Source organism: Candoia aspera, chromosome 2, assembly GCF_035149785.1.
Source record: "Candoia aspera isolate rCanAsp1 chromosome 2, rCanAsp1.hap2, whole genome shotgun sequence".
NCBI classification, from domain to species: Eukaryota; Metazoa; Chordata; class Lepidosauria; order Squamata; family Boidae; genus Candoia; species Candoia aspera.
This window is the reverse complement of record NC_086154.1, coordinates 171,408,008-171,427,951: the sequence shown is the minus strand read 5'-3', so window position 1 is coordinate 171,427,951 and position 19,944 is coordinate 171,408,008. Positions and strand designations below refer to the sequence as shown.

The 19,944-nt window shown below is 39.5% G+C and overlaps 1 protein-coding gene across 1 annotated transcript; it reads left to right on the top strand.

Annotated features, from left to right (window-relative positions):
- The first annotated feature begins 920 nt into the window (after window positions 1-920).
- On the top strand, window positions 921-19,426 carry TMEM175 (transmembrane protein 175). Its single transcript, XM_063294867.1, has 10 exons — window positions 921-1,133; window positions 4,861-4,899; window positions 6,041-6,138; window positions 7,804-7,855; window positions 10,319-10,354; window positions 10,884-10,967; window positions 11,736-11,900; window positions 14,551-14,629; window positions 15,761-15,890; window positions 16,997-19,426. Exons 1-10 carry the CDS (start codon window positions 987-989, stop codon window positions 17,658-17,660), a joined length of 1,494 nt encoding a protein of 497 aa, XP_063150937.1. The 5' UTR covers window positions 921-986; the 3' UTR covers window positions 17,661-19,426.
- Window positions 19,427-19,944: the final 518 nt, after the last annotated feature.

The following is a 19,944-nucleotide window of genomic DNA, read 5'->3' as shown; positions in this document are numbered from 1 at the left end:
GCCTTGTTCAGCCAAGGTTGGCAGGTGAAATACCGACTGTGCATTCATTGCATTTGCAGAAGGAGGGGGAAGAGGAGGGGAAAGAAGAAGAGGAGGAGGGGAAGGGAGGGAAGAGGAAGAGAAATAAGAGGAGAAGGAAAGGAAGGGAATGAGAAGAAAAGGAGGAAAAGAAGGAGAGGAAGAGGAGGGGAAAGAAGAAGAGGAGGGGAAGGGAGGGAAGAGGAGGAAGAGAGGAAAAAGAGGAAGAGGAAGAAGAGAAGGAGAGGAAGGGAATGAGAAGAAAAGGAAGAGAAGAAGAAGAAGAGGAGGAGGAGGAGAGTGAAGGAGGAGGAGGAGGAGGCATGTGGTGAACAAGTTGTCATCAGGTCTTTTTTGTTTGTTTTTTGTTTTAATTTCACTGTTGATACATTTTGTTTTTACTTTTGGGTTGTGAGCCGCCCAGAGTTTACTTGGGCAGCCATATAAATGTTAAAAAGAAAAAAAGAAAAAAGCCAAGTCAACCTCCCAGCGTTGTTGTAGCACATTCAGTGGGTCTGTTTCCATTAGAGATGTCCTCGTTTAGCGACTGCCTCATACAGCAACCATTCACAGTTACTGCGGTGTTAAAAAAGTTACTTTGAAAAATAAAGTAAAATAAAGTAAAGTAAAGTAAAGTAAAGTAAAGTAAAATGAAATGAAATGAAATGAAATGAAATGAAATAAAAACATCCTGCGCGCAAGAGGAAAACTGTCGAAAAAGAGGGCCGCTCGCCCGAGCAGCAAGGACCAGCGAGCGTTCAATCCCGCGGTTCCCTCCTTCCCCTCTCCGCCGCGCCGACCAAGTCCAGCAGCGCCCCCTCGCGTCGAAGCGAAGGCAGGGCGGTTGGGGGGCGGGCGCCTTGCCGGCGAGGCCGCTCTCAAGCCGCGCTACGAAGGCGGAAGCGACGGTGCGGGCGGCGGCCGGCGGCTCTGTTTGTGCCCATGCCCTCTCGCGAAGCCGAAGGGCGATGGCAGAAGCAGGCGGCCGTGCCCCCCTTGCCCCGACGCCGCCTAGCCATGGCAGGCACCTGGGGGAGCTGGGCGGCAGCACTCAAGCCTCGCAGCGGCTCTTGGCGTATAGCGACGCGCTGTTCTCCATCATCGCCACCGTTATGGTAAGTCGGAGGCCGCTGCGCACCGGCCGCGCGGCTCTGCTCGTCCTCCCCTTGCGACGGAGTCCCGCTGGCCGGCAGGCAGGAGCCCTACAGGCGCGTACTTGCTCCGCACAGGGCGGCGTGCCGCAAGAACTGGGGTGGTGTTGCGTGCACGGGTTTTTTTCCCTCCCTGCACGGTGCAAGCGACTTCTGTCGTGCAGATGCAAACAAAATAAAATCTATACCGTGGGTTGGATTCACAGCTGTGGTGCAGCCTGCCTGCACCAAAGGAGCAATTCTTTTGGACATTAGTTTTAAAAATAATCTTTTTTTCAACACTCTTCTTCCTGGAAGGTTCCAAGCAGTGTTACCCCCCCCCCCGCAAAAAACAGTTGAAACAATAAGAAGGTAGAAGGTATGGCCAGTGAAGATCATGGGAGCGTCGGGATGGGAGTGAGCTATCAACTTGTGAAACGTTAACTTTTCTTCTGCAATGCATCAAGCAGCGTTTACCTTCCATCAATAGTGAACAAATCAATTTGCACTATGCAAAAAATCGTCCTCTTTCCTCACAATAACAGCGTGAGATGGTTATGCTGAGGCAGCACCGCAACAGGCCTGAGATAATACGGCTTTCCTGCTCAGTAGAAATTTGAACAGTGCTACTTCCAGTTCTGTTCATGACTATCGCATTCACACACCAACACTGCTATTACTGATACTGTTATGTTCGTTGTTCGTTTTCAGTTTGAATTACAAAGATGAGAATTGTAGGTGCTGCTCAGAGTTGGCTTCAAAGGGAGAGGCTTGTAAGTCTTGTAAATAAATCAGCATGCCAGGCTTTTGAGAACCCAGACTGTGTGGTTGAGTGTATTATGTGAACCCAAGCACCTGGGTTAGTTTATTAAACCATATTTCCCTTAACATAAATTCGCGTGTTGTATGGTGAAAGTCCTTTATATGCTTATCTGGGAAAAATAAAAATAAAAATAAATAAAAATCCCATGGAATAGTATTTCTGTCTAGATATTTCTGCATAGGCTTGAGCTCTATAGCATGCTAGCTCTACGTTCATATTCTTGTTTTAATAACAATAGCATAGTAAAAAGTTTGAAAAAGCCAAACTTTCACGTTAACCAAGCCAGTTATCATGTCAGGATGCTGTCATGATAGACAGTATATAATCTTTGAAATAAAAATGATTTTGCTTCTGGATTGATGGCTTTTACTTCTCCCAAACTCCCTTTTGATCTTTTTTCATACTATTTTCCCCCTTTCATTGCTTATAATGGACCAATGTTATTCATGATTAATGGATTCAGTTCTATATTATATAGATTTGTTTGTTTATTAGAATTTTGGCTGGACACTGGAATAGTAGGAATGGTGGCATCAAGGTAGAATGGGGAATAGTGGGTGCTAGTTGGAAAAGAATCCACAAGCTTCCAAGTTTTCAAAAATTCTTTACAGTGTGTATTGTATATATGTAATTAGAATTTTTCAATACAATAAAAGCATTAAAAATTAAAAGAAAAATAAGAAAAAAGAAAGTGAAGAAAAAACAGAATTATGATTTCCGCCCTTCTTTCTATCGAGTAATTGCCATCTTATTCTTTTCCCTCCCTCTTTGACCCTTTTTAATCCCCCCGAGTTTTTGAAAATTCTTCATCTGGCAAGATGATGGTAAAAATAAAAGAATTGGTTGATCCAAACAGGAATCTTGGCATCCTATTGTAAAGCACTGCACTGCACAGCTTTTGGGCTCTTTTTTAGTTATTTTATTTTTTAAAATTAACTACGTAAACATGACAGAGCCAGTCTGGTGTAGTGGTTAAGGCATCAGGCCAGAAACTTGGAGACGGTGAGTTCTAGTCCCACTTTGGGCACAAAGCCAGCTGGTTGACCTTGGGCCAGTCACTTTCTCTCAGCCCTAGGAAAAAGGCAACAGCAAACCACTTCTGAAAAACCTTGCCGAGAAAACTGCAGGGACTTGTCCAGGCAGTCTCCAAGAATCAGACATGATTGAATGGAAGATATGTAGATATATACTGTAGATATATAAACATAATTCATCCAGGTGCAAAAGAAAAAAAAAGAAAAAAGCACAAGAATTAACTAAAAATCTGAAATTGTGAAAAACAGGCAATAGATTTTTTTTTGTAGCCTTGGAACTGCTGCTTTCATTGAAGGCCACACTTGCTCAAAAATATCTTTTGTAGATGAACCTTTAATAATCTTGAGTTGGCAGGTGTTTTTCTCCACAAGGATTATATTCTGTACTTTAGCATACCAAATAGTCTTGGACAAATTTGAAGGATCCTTCCAACATCTGGCCACAGTCTGTTATGCAACCAGCAGCACAGAGGAGTGTTTTTTGTGTTTAATCTTTCTGTTGCAATCTTTATACATGTCCAGTAAATGTGATTCAGGGGGAAAATAAGTGGTTCTACCATTATGACAGCAATATTTTGTATTTTATTCTGTAATAATATTTTTATTATGTACACCACTTAGTGTCATTACATGAGATGGGCAGCTAAATGTGATAAATAAATATCATTTTGGATTTCCTGCCAAAACCTAGCAATGGAAAGATATTTCCACCACATATGCAAACAGGTGCCAAAGGATTCAGCTGCCAAAGAATTGGCAGCTGTTCCAGCAGGTAGATGGTGTATTCTCAATAATACAGGCTAATTGCAACAGAGTTTGGTACCACCTATGGCACACTTTTTAATTTTTAAAAATTTTCTGGAGTCTTAGCTGAGGAGTAAGCTACTTACCATCTGGACCAAATGGAACTCTAGTCCTGGTCTGAGAACAAAAAAGCCAAGTCAACCTCCCAGCATTGTCGTAGTGCATTCAGTGGGTCTGTTTCCATTTCAGTTAAAATTGAATATACATGTCCTCATTTAGCGACTGCCTCATACAGCAACCATTTGCAGTTATGACGGTGTTAAAAAAGTTACTTTGCAACCAAAATCCTTTGCAGGTCCGTAAACCAAAAGAAAGCTGAAATAAGATCATAAGCACAGTCACTGTTTCACTTAGCATCCACTTCACTTAACAATCAATTTGCTGGTCCCAGTTATGGTCACTAAACAAGGACAGCCCATATCTTGGACATAACACTTTCCCCACCAAAGCCTCAGTAGCAAAAAGTGACTCAAAATCAATCATTGATCTATCGTTGCAGCAGTCTTAATGGCTGGTGGTACAAAAAAATGGTTAATGGCATGGGTGATTAGCCATTCATTTAAAGAGAGATTCCTAAATGCAATAATTTCATCCATATTGGGCTGTTTGTCCTTACAATAGCAGTCTTTCAGGCAGAAATCTTGAAGTCTAGCCAGCCTTGCTTGTGATAAGACTCTACAAAAATCTGGATGTTTAGTTAATGGGGATATTGTTGGCATTCATTTAGGTTGATTTTTGGACTGCAAGGTCAAAATACAGTTTAAAAAGGGATTCTTACTGTTTTGTATTTCAACTATTGAGATTTGTCGATATAGAAAATAATTACTGTTAAGTGTCTTCATCAATTCCAACACAACCCGTTATCCTTGCCATACAAAATTATATTCCATAAAATGTTTCAGTTGAAAGGTATAGAAATAAGATTCAGCACAAAGACTTCTGCTTTTGAATTCTTTTCAGAAGCATAGGTATTTTCTCTTCTGCCCATTTATTTCATGTTTGCAAATTAAAACTTGTATATTGCTTTAGCTATATGATTCTTCTGTTGCAGATTTTACCTGTGGCACATACAAAGGTACATCCAGATCAGGTACCGTATATTTGATATTCCACATATTCTGTACATTCATATTCCAGTTGTGATTCTGTTTAATAACTAAAGTTGCAGTTTGAATTTCCAGTAAGGTTGGTCTAGTATAGTAGGTCATGCTCTTATTGACCACTGAAATTCAGCCTCCTTTGATCTGTCAGGCCCATAGTGTGTAGAGTATGTCATAATTTGTCGGAGAGCTAGACCTCCAGCCTATAGATTCCACAAAATTCATCCACTGCTTCTCCCTTAAGAAGAATCCTAGAGATGGATCGGAACAAAGATTGGGTTGGTGCCCTTCCACCCAATCCTGAGAGAGATCCCTAAGTATTGTTCTCATCAGCCTGGGAACCAACTCTGTTTATTGTTTCGGTGATATATGCTGCTATGATGTTTCTCCCCAGAAGGGGATAAAAGTCCATGAGAACAAAAAACAATAGATTACATTTCTTCCTCCCCCTTACTACTTGACTACTTTCAGCAGTGATGTAAGTTCCCCAGAGGGATTACATTATGTCAGGAAGACAGCTGAGAATTTGGATCTCAGGGAGTTACAGGCTTAAAAATGGCTGAGGTGTATCAGGAATTGAATATGTAATGAAGAATTTTTTCAGGAAATTGGGCATTTTGTGATATATTGCATTTTGTGATACGTATTTTAAAGTACTGTACAGAAAAGACAAGGGTTTCATTCTGAAAGACAAGGGTGGGGTATTCTAAGCAGGGAATTTGAATATGATACGTAATTTGGAAACTGCACTGAATATTTGAGTCTGCTTTCTAATGCACAGGGATAATGCAGGATTGAGCAAAACAAGGGGCATATCTTTAAGGTTAAGCTTTACTTGCAGTTCTGAAAATGAAAACACAGCTTATAAGCCGGTTTGAGATTCTTAAGAAGTATTTACAGACTGGATGAGTTCTTATGCAGTGATCTGTGTATTTCATGAGCTAGCTTAGCTTTATGTCCTTGAAGAGGAGGAGAGACCTTCACCCTTTTAAAAAAATTATAGTTAGGATCACCGTAAAAAATATTTATTATGTAATGCACTTTTTCATGCATTTGTTTGTTTGAAAGGAGTTCTGTTACATAGAAGAATAGTGTGTGGGCTTTTTTGATGAGTGTTGTGCTTTTTTCCAGAAACTTGGAGAAAGTGTCCAGCAGCTCCTAGCCACCAAAATTGCTGTTTATCTGATGACCTTTTTAATAGTAACGGTTGCCTGGGCAGCTCATGTCAGGTATGCAGTTTGGAATGTTTTAGAAAGTATACATTGATCAAGCACTTGAAAGCTCTAACTTTACCAGGAAGAAGGTATTAGAAATGCAACAGCATAGTATAACAACAGCTAATCTTATGTAGCCAAAGAAAGTAGGTGTGAAGAAGGCATCTAGCTTGACATAAATTATGTTTCCTTCATTCTCCTTTCATTATGATCAAGTTCATTCTTTCCTACACGATTCTGCTCCATGCTCAAGTTACTGCCGAGCTTAGAAACAAACTTTGTCCACAGAATCTTATGGCCTGGCTTGCAAAATTTGCTAAACTCTGCCTTATGAATTAGGTTAATTGCTTCTCCCAACCAGTTAGACTCGTCCTGAAAATAAGGCCCTGTAAGAACCAAGACAAAATCCATCAGCATCCCATTTCTCAAACTCTGTCACCCTACCTTGCTGCTTGTTTTTCAACTTAGAGGGATGCTACAAAAGGCAATTGGGTTTCATTTAGTTCTGACAATTGTTTTGGAATCTGCTTCCTCAAATGCATCTAACCTGTTATTAGGGACTTTATCCACCTTTGATGACAAATAATTCTGCAAAGCAATCACATTTAAAACCTTTTTACCAGTTCACCTGTCTACATAGTCCTCTGCCATTTGTCAACTGGAAAAAAAACTTTTTGTAAGCTTCTCTCAGCAAACACTAGAACTGGAACATAGGCGTAGGCGCTGAAGGACACAAATCTCCGATAAGTAGACTTTATTGTAAGAAAACCTAAGAAAACTTATGGAATAATTCCGGTTACTGCTACATGTTAAATGCAAGCCCTATTTATAGTGGTTCAAATAGTGGTTCAAATCCTTACAGTGGTCCCAATTCTTGCCAGGGTTCTCTCATTTGTGCTATTTTATAAATACTAGTTAAGGCACCAAGCTAGAAACCAGGGGACCATGAGTTCTAGTCCTGCCTTAGGCACAAAGCCAGCTGGGTGGCCTTGGGCCAGTCCCCCTCTCTCAGTCCTATGAAGCAGGCAGTGGCAAACCACTTCCAAAAATGTTGGCAAGAAAACTGCAAGGTCTTTTCCAGGCAATCTCTAGGAGTCAAAACTGACTCGAAGGCAATAAATAAATAAATGAAGACTAATTGAGAAAGAGTTCTATTATCTTACCTGGAACTCAGTATAGGTGAAATATGATAGACCGAAGTAAGATAATGTGCTGAGCCCACTGTACATGCCAGAGGGGGAGGGGAGAGCAAGTTTCCAGAGAACTACCCTTGTTTGTCTTTTGCAGCAAACTCACACAAGAAAGAGGTAGTAATTCCTTTAAGGTAAGAAATAGCAGAATAAATTTTAGTGTGTCTTACTTTATCTGAATCACAGAACAAGCAAGAATTGTAGCAGGGAACATCTGAATTTCTTGGATGACTTCAGCAGAAAGTCTACATGCTGCTGATAAGTAGAATTGAGGATCTGACTTAAAGGCATTTTAGGAAGGATAGTTTCTGAATTTTAACTGGCCATTTCCTTTGCGTCTCACTCTTGTTTCCATTTTTACTACACAGTAGAATATTTGATGTTATTCATCAAATTTAAGATTTGTCAGTTTGAAGTCTGAGTCTAGTATTCAGTTAAAACTTTGTGGGCCTTTGTGCTAACACAATTAATAGTTTGTTTTTTCCTCAAGACTTTTTCAGGTGATTGAACGCATTGATGATGTACTTGCCCTTGCAAATTTGGTGAGTGAAATTTAAAAGAATGCTAAATCTGTCTCTTTAAAAGATAGATGTTTCCAGCCCTGGCTCTTAATAAGAGATGAAATGGATCTTGATATTTTTAAATCATTGTACTGGTGAATCACTGCATTGGTATTTTGGGGGTTTGAATTGTCAAATGTTATTATTAAATATGCTGACTAACCTGTTTTGCACATGCAGTCTATAAATTGTACCCTGGATCCAGGCCTAGGAGAGCTTTTAACTGAAGTCAGATCACTTGAAAAATGGCCATTCAGGTATTAAGGGAATAAGGATGTCAGATCTGGGAAGCAGAATATGCTGTTTATCTTTTCATTATATCTTAGTTTGTAATTAACAGTGTACATGAAAATGGCATTTGTAGGGTTTTATTACACTTAAAAATACTGTGGATGCTGATCCTAGCAATTCTGTGTGAAAGAGACTTGCAGGGACTCCCCACCACCACCCTGTCCTTCCCTTAAATAAAAATCAAAAGTGAGGCAGATTCAGAATGGTGATTTTGCACTAGATCTAAGGTCTAGTGTATGATGCTAAGCCATCGTGATAAGTTGTTTATAGCGTTAAGCCAAACACAAATAACTTGTCTTTGTCTCATTCACGCATACTGTATCTCTAAACCATAGATTCCAAATGTTTCAGATTTCTTGGGCACAAAGATATCTAGAGACTAGTGGTTTTTATATCTTAGAAACCTAAGTAAATTATTATAGTAGTTTTTTCTTTACTTTGGTATCTCCTGAACCTTGCAGTCAGAATGTTAAAGAATGGTGAGTGATCCTCAGGGTCCTTTATCAGAAAAATTTGCATTTCTAGGAGGAAAGGAACATTTCAGTTGGCAACCTAGTGAAAGTATTCTTATTATATGTTTTCCTTTGACAGACACTTCAGAGCAATTTGATGTTTATGGCAAGTGATACTGATCATTAAAGGGGAAAATAAGATGATGCAAAAGGAAATAAGAGAAACCGAAAGATTATAGGGGAAGCTAGACAATAGGCTCAGCCAGGAATGTTGAAACCTTTAATTTTTATTTATTTATTTTCTATCCCACCTTTATTATAAATAGCTCAAGGTGGGGAACGTACTGAATAACTCCTTCCTCCTCCTATTTTCCCCACAACAACAACCCTGTGAGGTGAGTTGGGCTGAGAGAGAGGGACTGGCCCAAGGTCACCCAGCCGGCTTTCATGCCTAAGATGGGACTAGAACTCTCAGTCTCCTGGTTTCTAGCCTGGTGACTTAACTACTAGACCGAACTGGCTCTTACAAGAAACCTGCATTTAAAAAAAATGCAGATCCCCCTTGCCCTTCTGAGGTTTAAGTGAAGCTATTGACTTGGGCTGATTTTAAAAGTAACCGTGGAGCAGGGCTGTATGTGAAAGTATGTTAATTCTGCAGAGAAAAATCCCTCTTGGGAACTTTGTTACACTTTTTCATTAAAAAACTTGATTGCAAATTGTGCTCATTTTTAGCATTGACACTGGAGATTTTGAGTGATTGCACACACTTACTCAAAATCAGATAGTGTAAAGGGATGTGCTATGTAACGCTCATTTGGACAAGAATATTTCTCTGATCTCATTCACTTCAGTCTTGCTTGTGCAGAGGAACTTGCTTCCAAGTCATGGCCTGTGTTAGGTTTAGATTTGTTCCTGTTTGGCTAGAAAGGTGCTGTGAGGCCTCAACTGGATAGGAAGCCATCTTGTTGTTATGGTGGAAGTTGCCTGATACCTGGATGCCGTTTGCATCTAAACATTCTGGTTTTGATCAACAGCACTTTGAGGGGCAAAAAACACCCTGGAGGTTGTGTTTTTAGCAAAGGAGTGCAGGACTTTGATATGGATCTTCCAAATTGGGGTCCCATAGCTGTTCTTCCTGTATATCTCACATTACATGTGAAGGCCATAACGTAAGAAAGAAGTGTTATTTATGCATTGGATGGGGAAATGATTTCAGGCAGCACACAGGATGTTTTCTTGGTTGATTACAGTCAAAATAATACTTTAGTGCTTGAAAGGTTAATATCTTTATTTTTGTATTTCATTAAAGTGGAAATACCAAGATTAGCATGAATGGTACTGGGTACTGTACATTGGAGAGTTTCATAGGCTAAAACGTGTCCTGTAGTTTCCTTCTTAAATGACTCTTGGGGAAGGAAAGGGGACATACAGTACTGGGGTTGCAGAAGTATGATGAGAAGTTCCAGAACATGTTCGGGTCCTTCCCAGACCTGTGCAATCTCTCCCAGAAGATGGGGTGATATTGGTGACATGTACTGTACAGTAGAGTCTTCCAGTGTGGCCTGGAGTGTCTGATGTTTTCTCAGTTCAAAAAAGAATTGAGCTGCACTTGCCTCCACAGTATGATTAGAAATGAATTATATTTATATGAACAGGAGATGGTTTCTTTTCATCTTCTGAATCACTTTTTTCCTTTTCATAGGGATGCATGATGATCATTACTTTTTTGCCATATACGGTAAGTAAGTGCTCTATTTCTTTCATGTATTAAGTTTCTTGTTTAGGCTGCTGCCTGAGTTGGTTACCTGATAACCCAGATTTCCAGATTTGTACATCACATTGGACCATAAACTGACCACACAGGCTATGTTTTTCACCATTGCAGGTGCTAATTTGTGGTTCAGTGTATTGTGCAAGCGTGGTCTATTTAATAGAGTTTAGGCCCATGTTCCTGGAGTCTTGAGCCAACGCTGATACATTTGAGATGAACTAAAGAGATTTAAAGCATTAAAACTGCAGATCTAACACAGATGCATTTTGAAGATGCAAAAGCCACAATGGGTAAGAGTATGTATGTACGGACGTATGTATGTATGTAAGTAACTATATATATTACCATGTCTTAAAGTTGCCAAGGTTGAGAAGCACTGGCATGGAGAGTCACAGAAGGGATTCTGGGAGACAAATTTAGTCCTAGGACCTCAGGTTAACCACTTTGCTTTAATGTGTTTGGAAACACAGAAGTGATCTAATTTCTTATCTTGCAGTTCTCCTTAATGGCCTCTTTTCCTGGCGTGCCGTTCGGCATTTTTATGTTTAGTAGCTGTGCTGTTGTAATTGGTGTTATCCAGGTATAATTGCTTTATATTTCAGTACTGTATAGTTTAATAAACCATAGTTGTAAATGAGATGGGTAGTTATTACAAGATTGACACTCTTTTCATTTGTGAGAAAATATATTCATCTTAGCTCTCCCTAGGAAGACAACAAATTCTCCTCTGTCATTGCCCAATAAGATTTATGGGAATTGCATTGTCTTGTGCTTTCAGGTTTGAAATCCAGCTTTACCAGCTAGCTGAAAGCAGAGTTTGCATGTGTAGGCAAAATTGCAAATATGGTTTGTTGCAGGTTGAGATTTTTAAGACTCAGCGTGTAGTGGGAGAATGGAAAAGGGGTAAGAAGCAGAGGAAATAGGGGTGTGCTGTGCTTCAGATCCAAAGCTGAAAAAGTGCTTCTGAGTGGTCGTCAGTATGCACACCACCCTGTTAATACCTCCTTTAAAAAGCTGTATCCTTTTCTCTTCTCGTATAGTAGCTGCGGGATCTCAAGAAAATGCAAGTTTACATTAAGAATGCTACAGTAAGGTGCTTTGGTGTGGGTGGGCACACAGCTGCTCTGTAAGCCCCAAAAAGTATATGGCTTCTTTAAGGAGGTAGCAAAAGGTGTGGTATGTATGTCTATTCCTGCTCCAAAAACACCTTTTCAGCTTTGGATCCAAAGTGCAGTGTACACCTATGAGAAATCAAGGCGAATTTTCTGAACACCCAAACTATGATTTGAATTTAGATCCGAACAACTCTTTGCTCTCTGTAGTGCAGCAATATTTTCTTGTTTTACAGGCAATCATTGTATTATATGGCTTCAAACATTCATATTTACTGAATCATCAGATACAGGAATCTGAAAACAAGGCATTTTATAAATACCATATCTTAAAGATTATCGTGAGAGGGCCAACACTGAGCTTTTTGGCTGCCATCTTTTCATTCTTCTTCATCCCATTGGTAAGTTCCCCTTGAATTACAGCAGTGTTCCCCGTATGGTGTACTATGATATTTTGGTGGGCCTTAAATTTAGTGACTATGCAAGATGCTTTTGCTCTGCATTGAGGGTCTATGCATTGGAATTTCTGGGTAATGGGCATTGCTTTGAGATTTAACACTGATCCTGGAAGAATTTCAGTATCCATCGTTGCACTGAAAGCAGATAAGTAGATGACCTTTTCGTATGGTCTGATATTTGTATGGCAAATAAATTATATTTAAAAATCAGTGAGGTATTCCCAGATTAAATTTAGGTACTAATGTAAATGCATATTTGAACTCAGTTCATAGGTCAAATAATCAACCATTGGCTTGCCAGACAATTCATGTTTATAATTCAGCTACTAAAAGTCCTGTCACCATAACTAGAGAATAGCTGATGGTGGGAAGAGAATCTATATAACAATATCTTGAATTTTATCCATTTGTTAAGGTAAACTGTGACAGAGGTCTAAAATCCAGGAAGTTGCTTATGGACTTTTAAAATAGTAAAACATTGCTGCCATGCTTAAATACATTGTATGTTAATAGTATCAGACCTTTAAAAGGAGGAATCCTAAAGGGGCAGAGCCTTGCTTTTTCAGAATATTTCCAGACCTATTAGCAATGAGGTCCCTATGGAAATTTAAACTGCACTTAATATTATCTTCCCAGATTGGGTTTGTGAGGAAATGGACTTTCTGAATAGGAACAGACATCAGGTTTGCACAATGCTAATTACAATACTAGCCTGTACACCAGATACAAAACTGTTTCCTCCTCAGTGCTGTTTTTAAAGCACACACAGTCAGCTGGGGAGAAAATAAATAATAAATGTGAAAAGCCAAACCCTTGAGCACATAGTTGTTTGGAGCTGGATGGGTGGAGAAAAACCAAACCGAAGCCAGTATTTTGCCTGACTTCTGAAGAGAGACCAATGCAACGATAGCATAGCTAACTTCAACAGCAAAGAACAGCTAGATCCTCTCTTGAAAAAGGCTGCTTATGGACGTGTGATCTCACAGAATCAGATACTTTATTAGGAACTGACATCCTGTCATAGGATGGGAAAAAGGACAGGAGTTTTCCAGAAACACACTTGCTGTTCTTCTGTAAATTTCAGTGATGTTTGTTGTTGCTTTGAGGTACAGGCAGTCCTCGTTTAACCATTTGTTTAGTAATGGTTTGGACTTATAACGGTGCTGGAAAACCGACGTGCAACTGGTCCTCACACAACTGTCACAGTGTCCCCACAGTCACGTGATCACAATTTGGGCACTTGACAACTGGTTCACATTTATGACTGTTGCAGCGTCCTGTGGTCACATGATCACCATTTTTGACCTTTTTGTCAAGCAAAATCAGTGTGGAACCGCATGATTTGCTCAACAAACACATGGTCTGCTTAATGCCCGTGGTGATTCGCTTAACGACCACTGCAAAAAAGTGAAATTGGTTGGATTCACTTAATGACCGCTTTGCTTAGTAACCAAAATTCTGGTCCCAATTGTGGTTGTTAACCGAGGACTACCTGTAGATCATTTGTGTGGATTTCCAATATAGATAGTGATCTTAGTGTAACAAAGTACACACATAGGAAGATGCTTGATGTCTTTGAGACACTGAGCCTGGTTTTGGCCCACAGGACAACAACCCCCAAGCCCCTTTAATCTTTAATCTTGAGACCATTGATTTATCCCATGTCCATCAGGACAAGTCACCCTGCCACACAATGTCAAGAGGAAATGAGAATGTAGGTTATACTATAGCCTACATTAACATAATTAACACAGTACAACACAGCACAATACAATACACTTCCCAGAGTTGCTGGGAGTTGGGCAGCATATAAATTTAATAAATAAATAACGATAGAAGTGATACATGGTTTAGTGTATACTGTATATGTCGCAGTATACAGTGTTTCTGTTCAGCATTCCAACAGGCCAGTCACATCCTCTTCCAGGAGAATGAATGACTGTTCTTTACCTACTGAGCGTGCTCAGTCTTGATGGACCATTTTAGTGGTAGCATTTTGCAAACCTTAAATGTTCCCTGCCCCCCCCCCACCCAAGAGTTTTTGTACTATTTCAGTCTCGGAGTTGTTCCAAATTTGTTGATGCCTTCCTTCATGCAAGAGTATTCTGTTCTGGCTCTGTAAAGCCTTTGAAGTGCACCCTTGCTATTAGTATGCAGAATTCTTAATGAATTACAAGATACAAGAAGATGGTACCATATTGGAAAAATGCACTGCTTTATGCAGACTGCATAAAAGAAGCAGATGTCTTTCTCGGGGGGACGTATGCGTGAAGATGTCCGTATGCATACGGAACTGCTGAAAATCCTGTACAAGGAATTGTGAAGATACCTGACACTCAATTGCCATGCTTCTTCACTGTGATAAAGCATTAACTGAAAAGTGTGAACTTAGTGCTGTTTTTCCTCTAAAACCCACTTTTACTGAACAATTCAAGAGAAGTCAGTTTCCTGGAGCCCTTTATTTTAATTATGGAACACACAGTACATGATTAGTAGAGCAAATGGAAGTGTATCCTTTTCTTCTTACTACCATCCTATTATTGCAAAAACATACAAGATTCCTTGCAGTAAACATGTCTCTGTTCCCTTGCAGTCATACGTGTTTCTTGGGCTTGTTGTTTTTTTCCCCCATCTCAGCCACCTAACCAGATGGTTTAGAAGCAGAGTTCTTGGTGAGTGTTGCTTATAAAGCTTTTAAAAATCCCTAGGGAAATTTAAGAACTAGATGGTCTATACCCACAGCATCATCAGCATCATCATCATGCAAAATGAATAATGACTCACAGTACAAAATACCAAATAAATAAATAATGGCTTGAACAGAAAAGGAGCACGTGTTACTGTAAGCATAAATGTTTTGATTCCGTCCTCTTCCCTGGATAGTTTTCTGGTCCTCTTAGTAAGATCCGTTTCACGAGCTGATCCACTTTGAACTGAAATGTCTGTGGAGTCCTTGGTGCTCTCTGAGCTTGGTTGTTTGCTTGCAGACATTTCTTTACCCAACTAGGTAACATCATCAGTGCTAGAAGGGAGTGGGGCTTGCTCCCTGTTATATACAGTCGCTTGGCCTGCCAGTGTTGGTGGGGTGTGGTTTTCTCCTTGGTAGGTCCTTGATTAGGGTATTTTGTTGTCTTCTGCTTGATTGTTTGCCTCGTGCTAATCCCTGCTTATCTGGGTGTAGGCTGCTGGAGCGGATCTGTTCTGGTCTTTTTTTTTTTCCTTCTAAGTGTTTTGTTGTCTCTCTTGAATGGTGTGTAAATATGGTTTATTTCTATGTGTACTGATGTTCCTCCCATTGCTGACAAGGCATGCCCGGCTGAGGCAGCTAACTGGCCCTTTGCAAGGCTCTTGCGCAGGCTCCCCGAAGCCTCAGCAGTGGGAGGAAGACGATGGTGAAGGTCAGCTGGGGCAGCAGGAGTAGGCAGCAGCAAGGCACAGGGCAGCCAGAAGAGCAGAGATGGGAGGAAGATAGGCAGGTAGGGGGAACCGAAACTCGCCCTGCGGTCATCAGTGCGGGCGGGTTGCCAAGCAGCCGAAGTTTGATTGCATGACTGCAGGGGTGCTGCAACAGCTATAACTTTGAATGGTCGCTGAATGAATGGTTGTAAGCATGGACTGCCTGTATAAAAATTATGCAGACGTGACACTCCCAACAAATTTAGATAAACAGGACCCCTATAGAATAAGAATGATGATAGTTCAAATTGATACTGTGGATTTTGGGGGCATTTTGGATAGGGAAACAAATCATCTTAGCGTAGAAACCAATTACTTTTATTAAGCATGATCATTTTTGCTGGCAGGTCAAGAAGAGGAAGTCCCTGTAGAGTATGTTACTTCTTATTTTACGGAACCCCTGAGTAAGGAACGGGTGGAAACTTTCAGTGATGGAGTTTATGCAATTGTTGCAACTCTGTTAATTCTGGATATATGGTAAGTCTTCAGCAATAGAATACAATTGCACCCAGTATCTTCAAGTGTGGTATAGTGCTAAGGGAAAAAAATAAAAGTATCTGTAACTGAGGATATTTATTATCATGAATTGGACTTCTCATTAACATGCCTCAACTCTGTGATCTCCGTAGTGTCGTGTTCAATTAGGATTTGTTCAGCCCTATGGGAAATACATATGCTGATTACCCCAATTATGTAAGGGCTTAACATTCTGTGCCCAAGCAATCCAAGCTGTGTCAAGAAAAGGACCAGTTGTGGGACAATTTGCCCCACTTCTTGTTTTGTTTCATTCGCTGTACAGCTTTAATCAGGATTTGCAGTGGTTATTTGAGTTTCAACCAACTGTGTGGTTTCTCACTGAGCATTGTGCAGATACTTTCAAGCACTGTGACAACATTCATACATCACACTAACATGGTTTGGTTTTGGCTTATCATACGATGGCAGCTCACCCATAGTTTCATCTGTAAGGGTTATTAATTAGCTTCTTTTAAAACATAAAGTGGACCTTCTTAAGAAACTGAATTCTGAATCCTGTTGGAATTGCAAAAGACATATATGATTGCTTAGGGTTATTATATTGATGATAAAAGCTTCCCAGATTTATAATCTTTTGTTCGTTCTTGATAGGAAAAAAATCCTATTATGTAATCAGGACAATGAAAAGTATGCTTTGGTCCTTCCTCCACTTAAGTATTATCTGCAAGATTTATTGCTTTAAATAGTTAAAGTTGCTAGAGATACAACAGAAGGTAAATTATATATACTTTCATAAAGGAATCTCTGAGTCTGTATAGGTCTACATTGCATATCAACATTGGCTGATGGTTTCCAGAGTAGTCAGATGTGGCTATTCCTGGAGGAGAGCTTTATTACAATTACAAAAAGGTAGTCTGAACTGCAGAAATTAGTTTGATGCATTTACATTTTCTTCTTGGTTAGGTATGGAATGAAATGTGTCCAAGAGGTTATTGAGTTTATAAACAAACTCAGTCAACAAAAGTGAAATTCTTGAAATGTAAAACTATAAGATTATTTGGTGTAAGTATGTGCTATATATGTGTGTTGTTTTCTTTACTCAACAGTGAAGATAATGTTCCTGATGATAACAAGGTTAAAGAGAAATACAGCGGTCATCTTGTTGAAGCACTGAGAGAATATGGTCCAGATCTCCTTGCCTACTTCGGATCGTTTGTAACCATTGGCCTTCTCTGGTTTGTCCACCATTCACTCTTCCTCCATGTGACAAAAGCCACTCGACTGATGAGCCTCCTTAATACCCTGTCTTTGGCTTTTATTGGTGGACTGCCTCTTGCCTACCAGCTGACCAGTGAGTTTGTTGATAAGTCTTACAACGAAATAGAAGCCATTCAAGTTAGCTGTGTCACCATTTTTTTTGCAAGCATCTTCCAGTTTGGCATATGGATTGCTGCGTTGTTCCACGAAGTTGAGACGTTGCATCCTTTTGCTAGATATGGTGGCAAAGAACATGCCTTCATGTTTGCAAAGCTTTCTCTCTACCCCTGTGTGAGCCTTGCAGTCTTCTTCCTGACATGTGTTGTGAGCGAGCTAAGTACAACTATTTTTCACCTCACACAGATAATTGTCCCATTTGCTTTTCTTGCATTGCGCATCTTTGTCAGATTTGGTTTGGTGATATTAAACTTTATAATGTCACTGGCCAGACCAAGGAACAATGTTTTGGAAGAAGAGGAAGAATGCTTATCCCCGGCTGAAACACTATCATAGCTTTCCTTGCACTTTACATGGAAAATCAAGATATTGCTATGACTTGGAGATTGCTGGACTCAGCTACAGTTGAATTGTTCCTTTCTTCAGAGATTTTCACCTGTAACTTTTATTGCGGACTGGCATTTGGATCAGTGAGTTGGCTAGAATACCTACCAGCTCACTAGCCTCACTGATCATAGATGATTAGTTGTGGAGAAATCATAGGATCCTTGGGAGAAAATAAGGGCATCAGCAGTTTCTTGGGAAGTGCCATTTGTCATAGCCACTGAAGGCGATAATATGAATGTCCTTATCCATTCCATGGCAATTAAATGACCTGGAGGATGTATTAAGCTGTTATATAATTCCATGTGTGTCTTGAGTTGTAACCCTAACAGCTGCTATCTGATATATGTAATCTAGCAAATCAGTGTAAAGTAACATGACTAGCTAAACAAATGAATTGTGACTCAACAAATTACTATCAAGTGTAATACAAGAAGTAGTTTGTTCAACACTGACAACGTGTAAAGAAACCTGTTCGTTCAGGATGCTAAATATTTAGAGAATGTTTAGAAAGGGTTGGCTGTCGGTATAATCAGAGTTTGCTGGAAGTAGAACCTGATGAGCGGATACATATGATATGGGCTTGTCCCGCAATTGCCTCATTTGGATTTAATAGCCATAAATTTATTAATATGGTTTTTGGAAAATAAATTGATATTGCTGTGACGCTGAATTACTGTATATCCCAGACATTTGGAACTTACCAGTAGACGAAGAGCTTTAGATTTATGAAGCAAGGAAGATTACTCTATTATGATGGGAAAATGTGCCACCCTGAACTTACTACAAGGCTTGATGATACGTGTTCACTCTGCTCATGAATTGACTTCCTATGGATGTAATGGAAAGACCGATTAATATTACTCCACATCCTCAAGATTAAATGCTGTATTTAAAACTGATCTCTTTTCTATACATGTGGTAACATGTTTGTCCTTTTACTTTCTTGGTTTGTGTTCACTTTCCATTCCCCCCCCCAATTTTGTATATTAAAACAAATACAAACCTTAAAAAAAAGATGCTATTTGATGCTAGAGCCTTGAAACATAATCCTTTGCAAGCCTCATGCTGATTTTTGAAGAAAGTTGGCTCATAGCATACAGCAGACGTGAAGTATTTTTCTAGCCCTGTTTTGTGTCCTTTTTCTTCAACATTATTTTCCTCTGTTCCACTTAACAAAGTTGCTTTCAATATCAAGCCATTGAGATTTTGGCTACTCTGCAAGGTGGCCGGTTAATCCTTAATATTGTCCTTAACTTGATATGAGAATTTTTGCACTTGATACTTGGTGTAGTTTCTCAATCGAAACTCAGCATTACTCCTCTCAAAAAAATAATAAATAGTGGAACTTCTTCAAAAGCATTACATGGGCAAGCTGTGAAGTAGCTTCTGTTTTCTGTCAGCAGTGCACTATACTATATAAATGTAAAATGAACTTAACAATACTTCACTAACCTGTGTTTGAGAGATATGATACATTTGCTTTGGGATAGGTTGAATTGCAGCATAAAATATTAAGATCCAACTATAGTCCCTGAATGCTGTTTGATCCTTTATTATTTGACCTATGTGTTAATTGAATTGAGTCTTATTTTTTTTATTAAATCTGTTGCATTTATTAAGAGTTGGTATCTTGTATCATTTCAGTGTTTCTTTTCAAAATGTCTTTGTAACTATTTCAAATAAAACCTGTTGCCCAAGCATGGGGAGAAAGAGAATGTGGCTTCCCACACACTTTCCTTCACCATTATCTAGAGTAGCTTGACAAGTATTTCAAGAACTTCTGGACAGCCGTGAATCCCATCGCTTATGTAGTTGGGTGAAACTTCCGGGTATCTTTTCTCTTAACTCAATTGGAGGAAGAAACCACCTGCAGTTTCCTGAACTAGGAAAGACCCAGTTAAGACACTTGCCAGCATTTGACTCAGCACAATGGCCAAATTGACTTTGTGTTTGAGAAAAGACAGTATCTACCTTTATTGCTGACTGGAAAGCCCTTACAGACTTTCACATTAAACAGAAAAAAATGAACGTATGGTGTTTGGTTTTGATGATTAAATAGCATAGATTATAGAACAAGTATAGAAAGATGTAACTAGAGAGAGAAAAGTAAATTTATAATTGTGCCTATAACTGCTGTAAAGAAGATTGGAAACCACTGTATCTTCTTTTCTTTCTATTTTTCTTTTACTTTTTTTTTTCTTTCTTGCACTTTTAGCTCTGATTTATTTTTCTT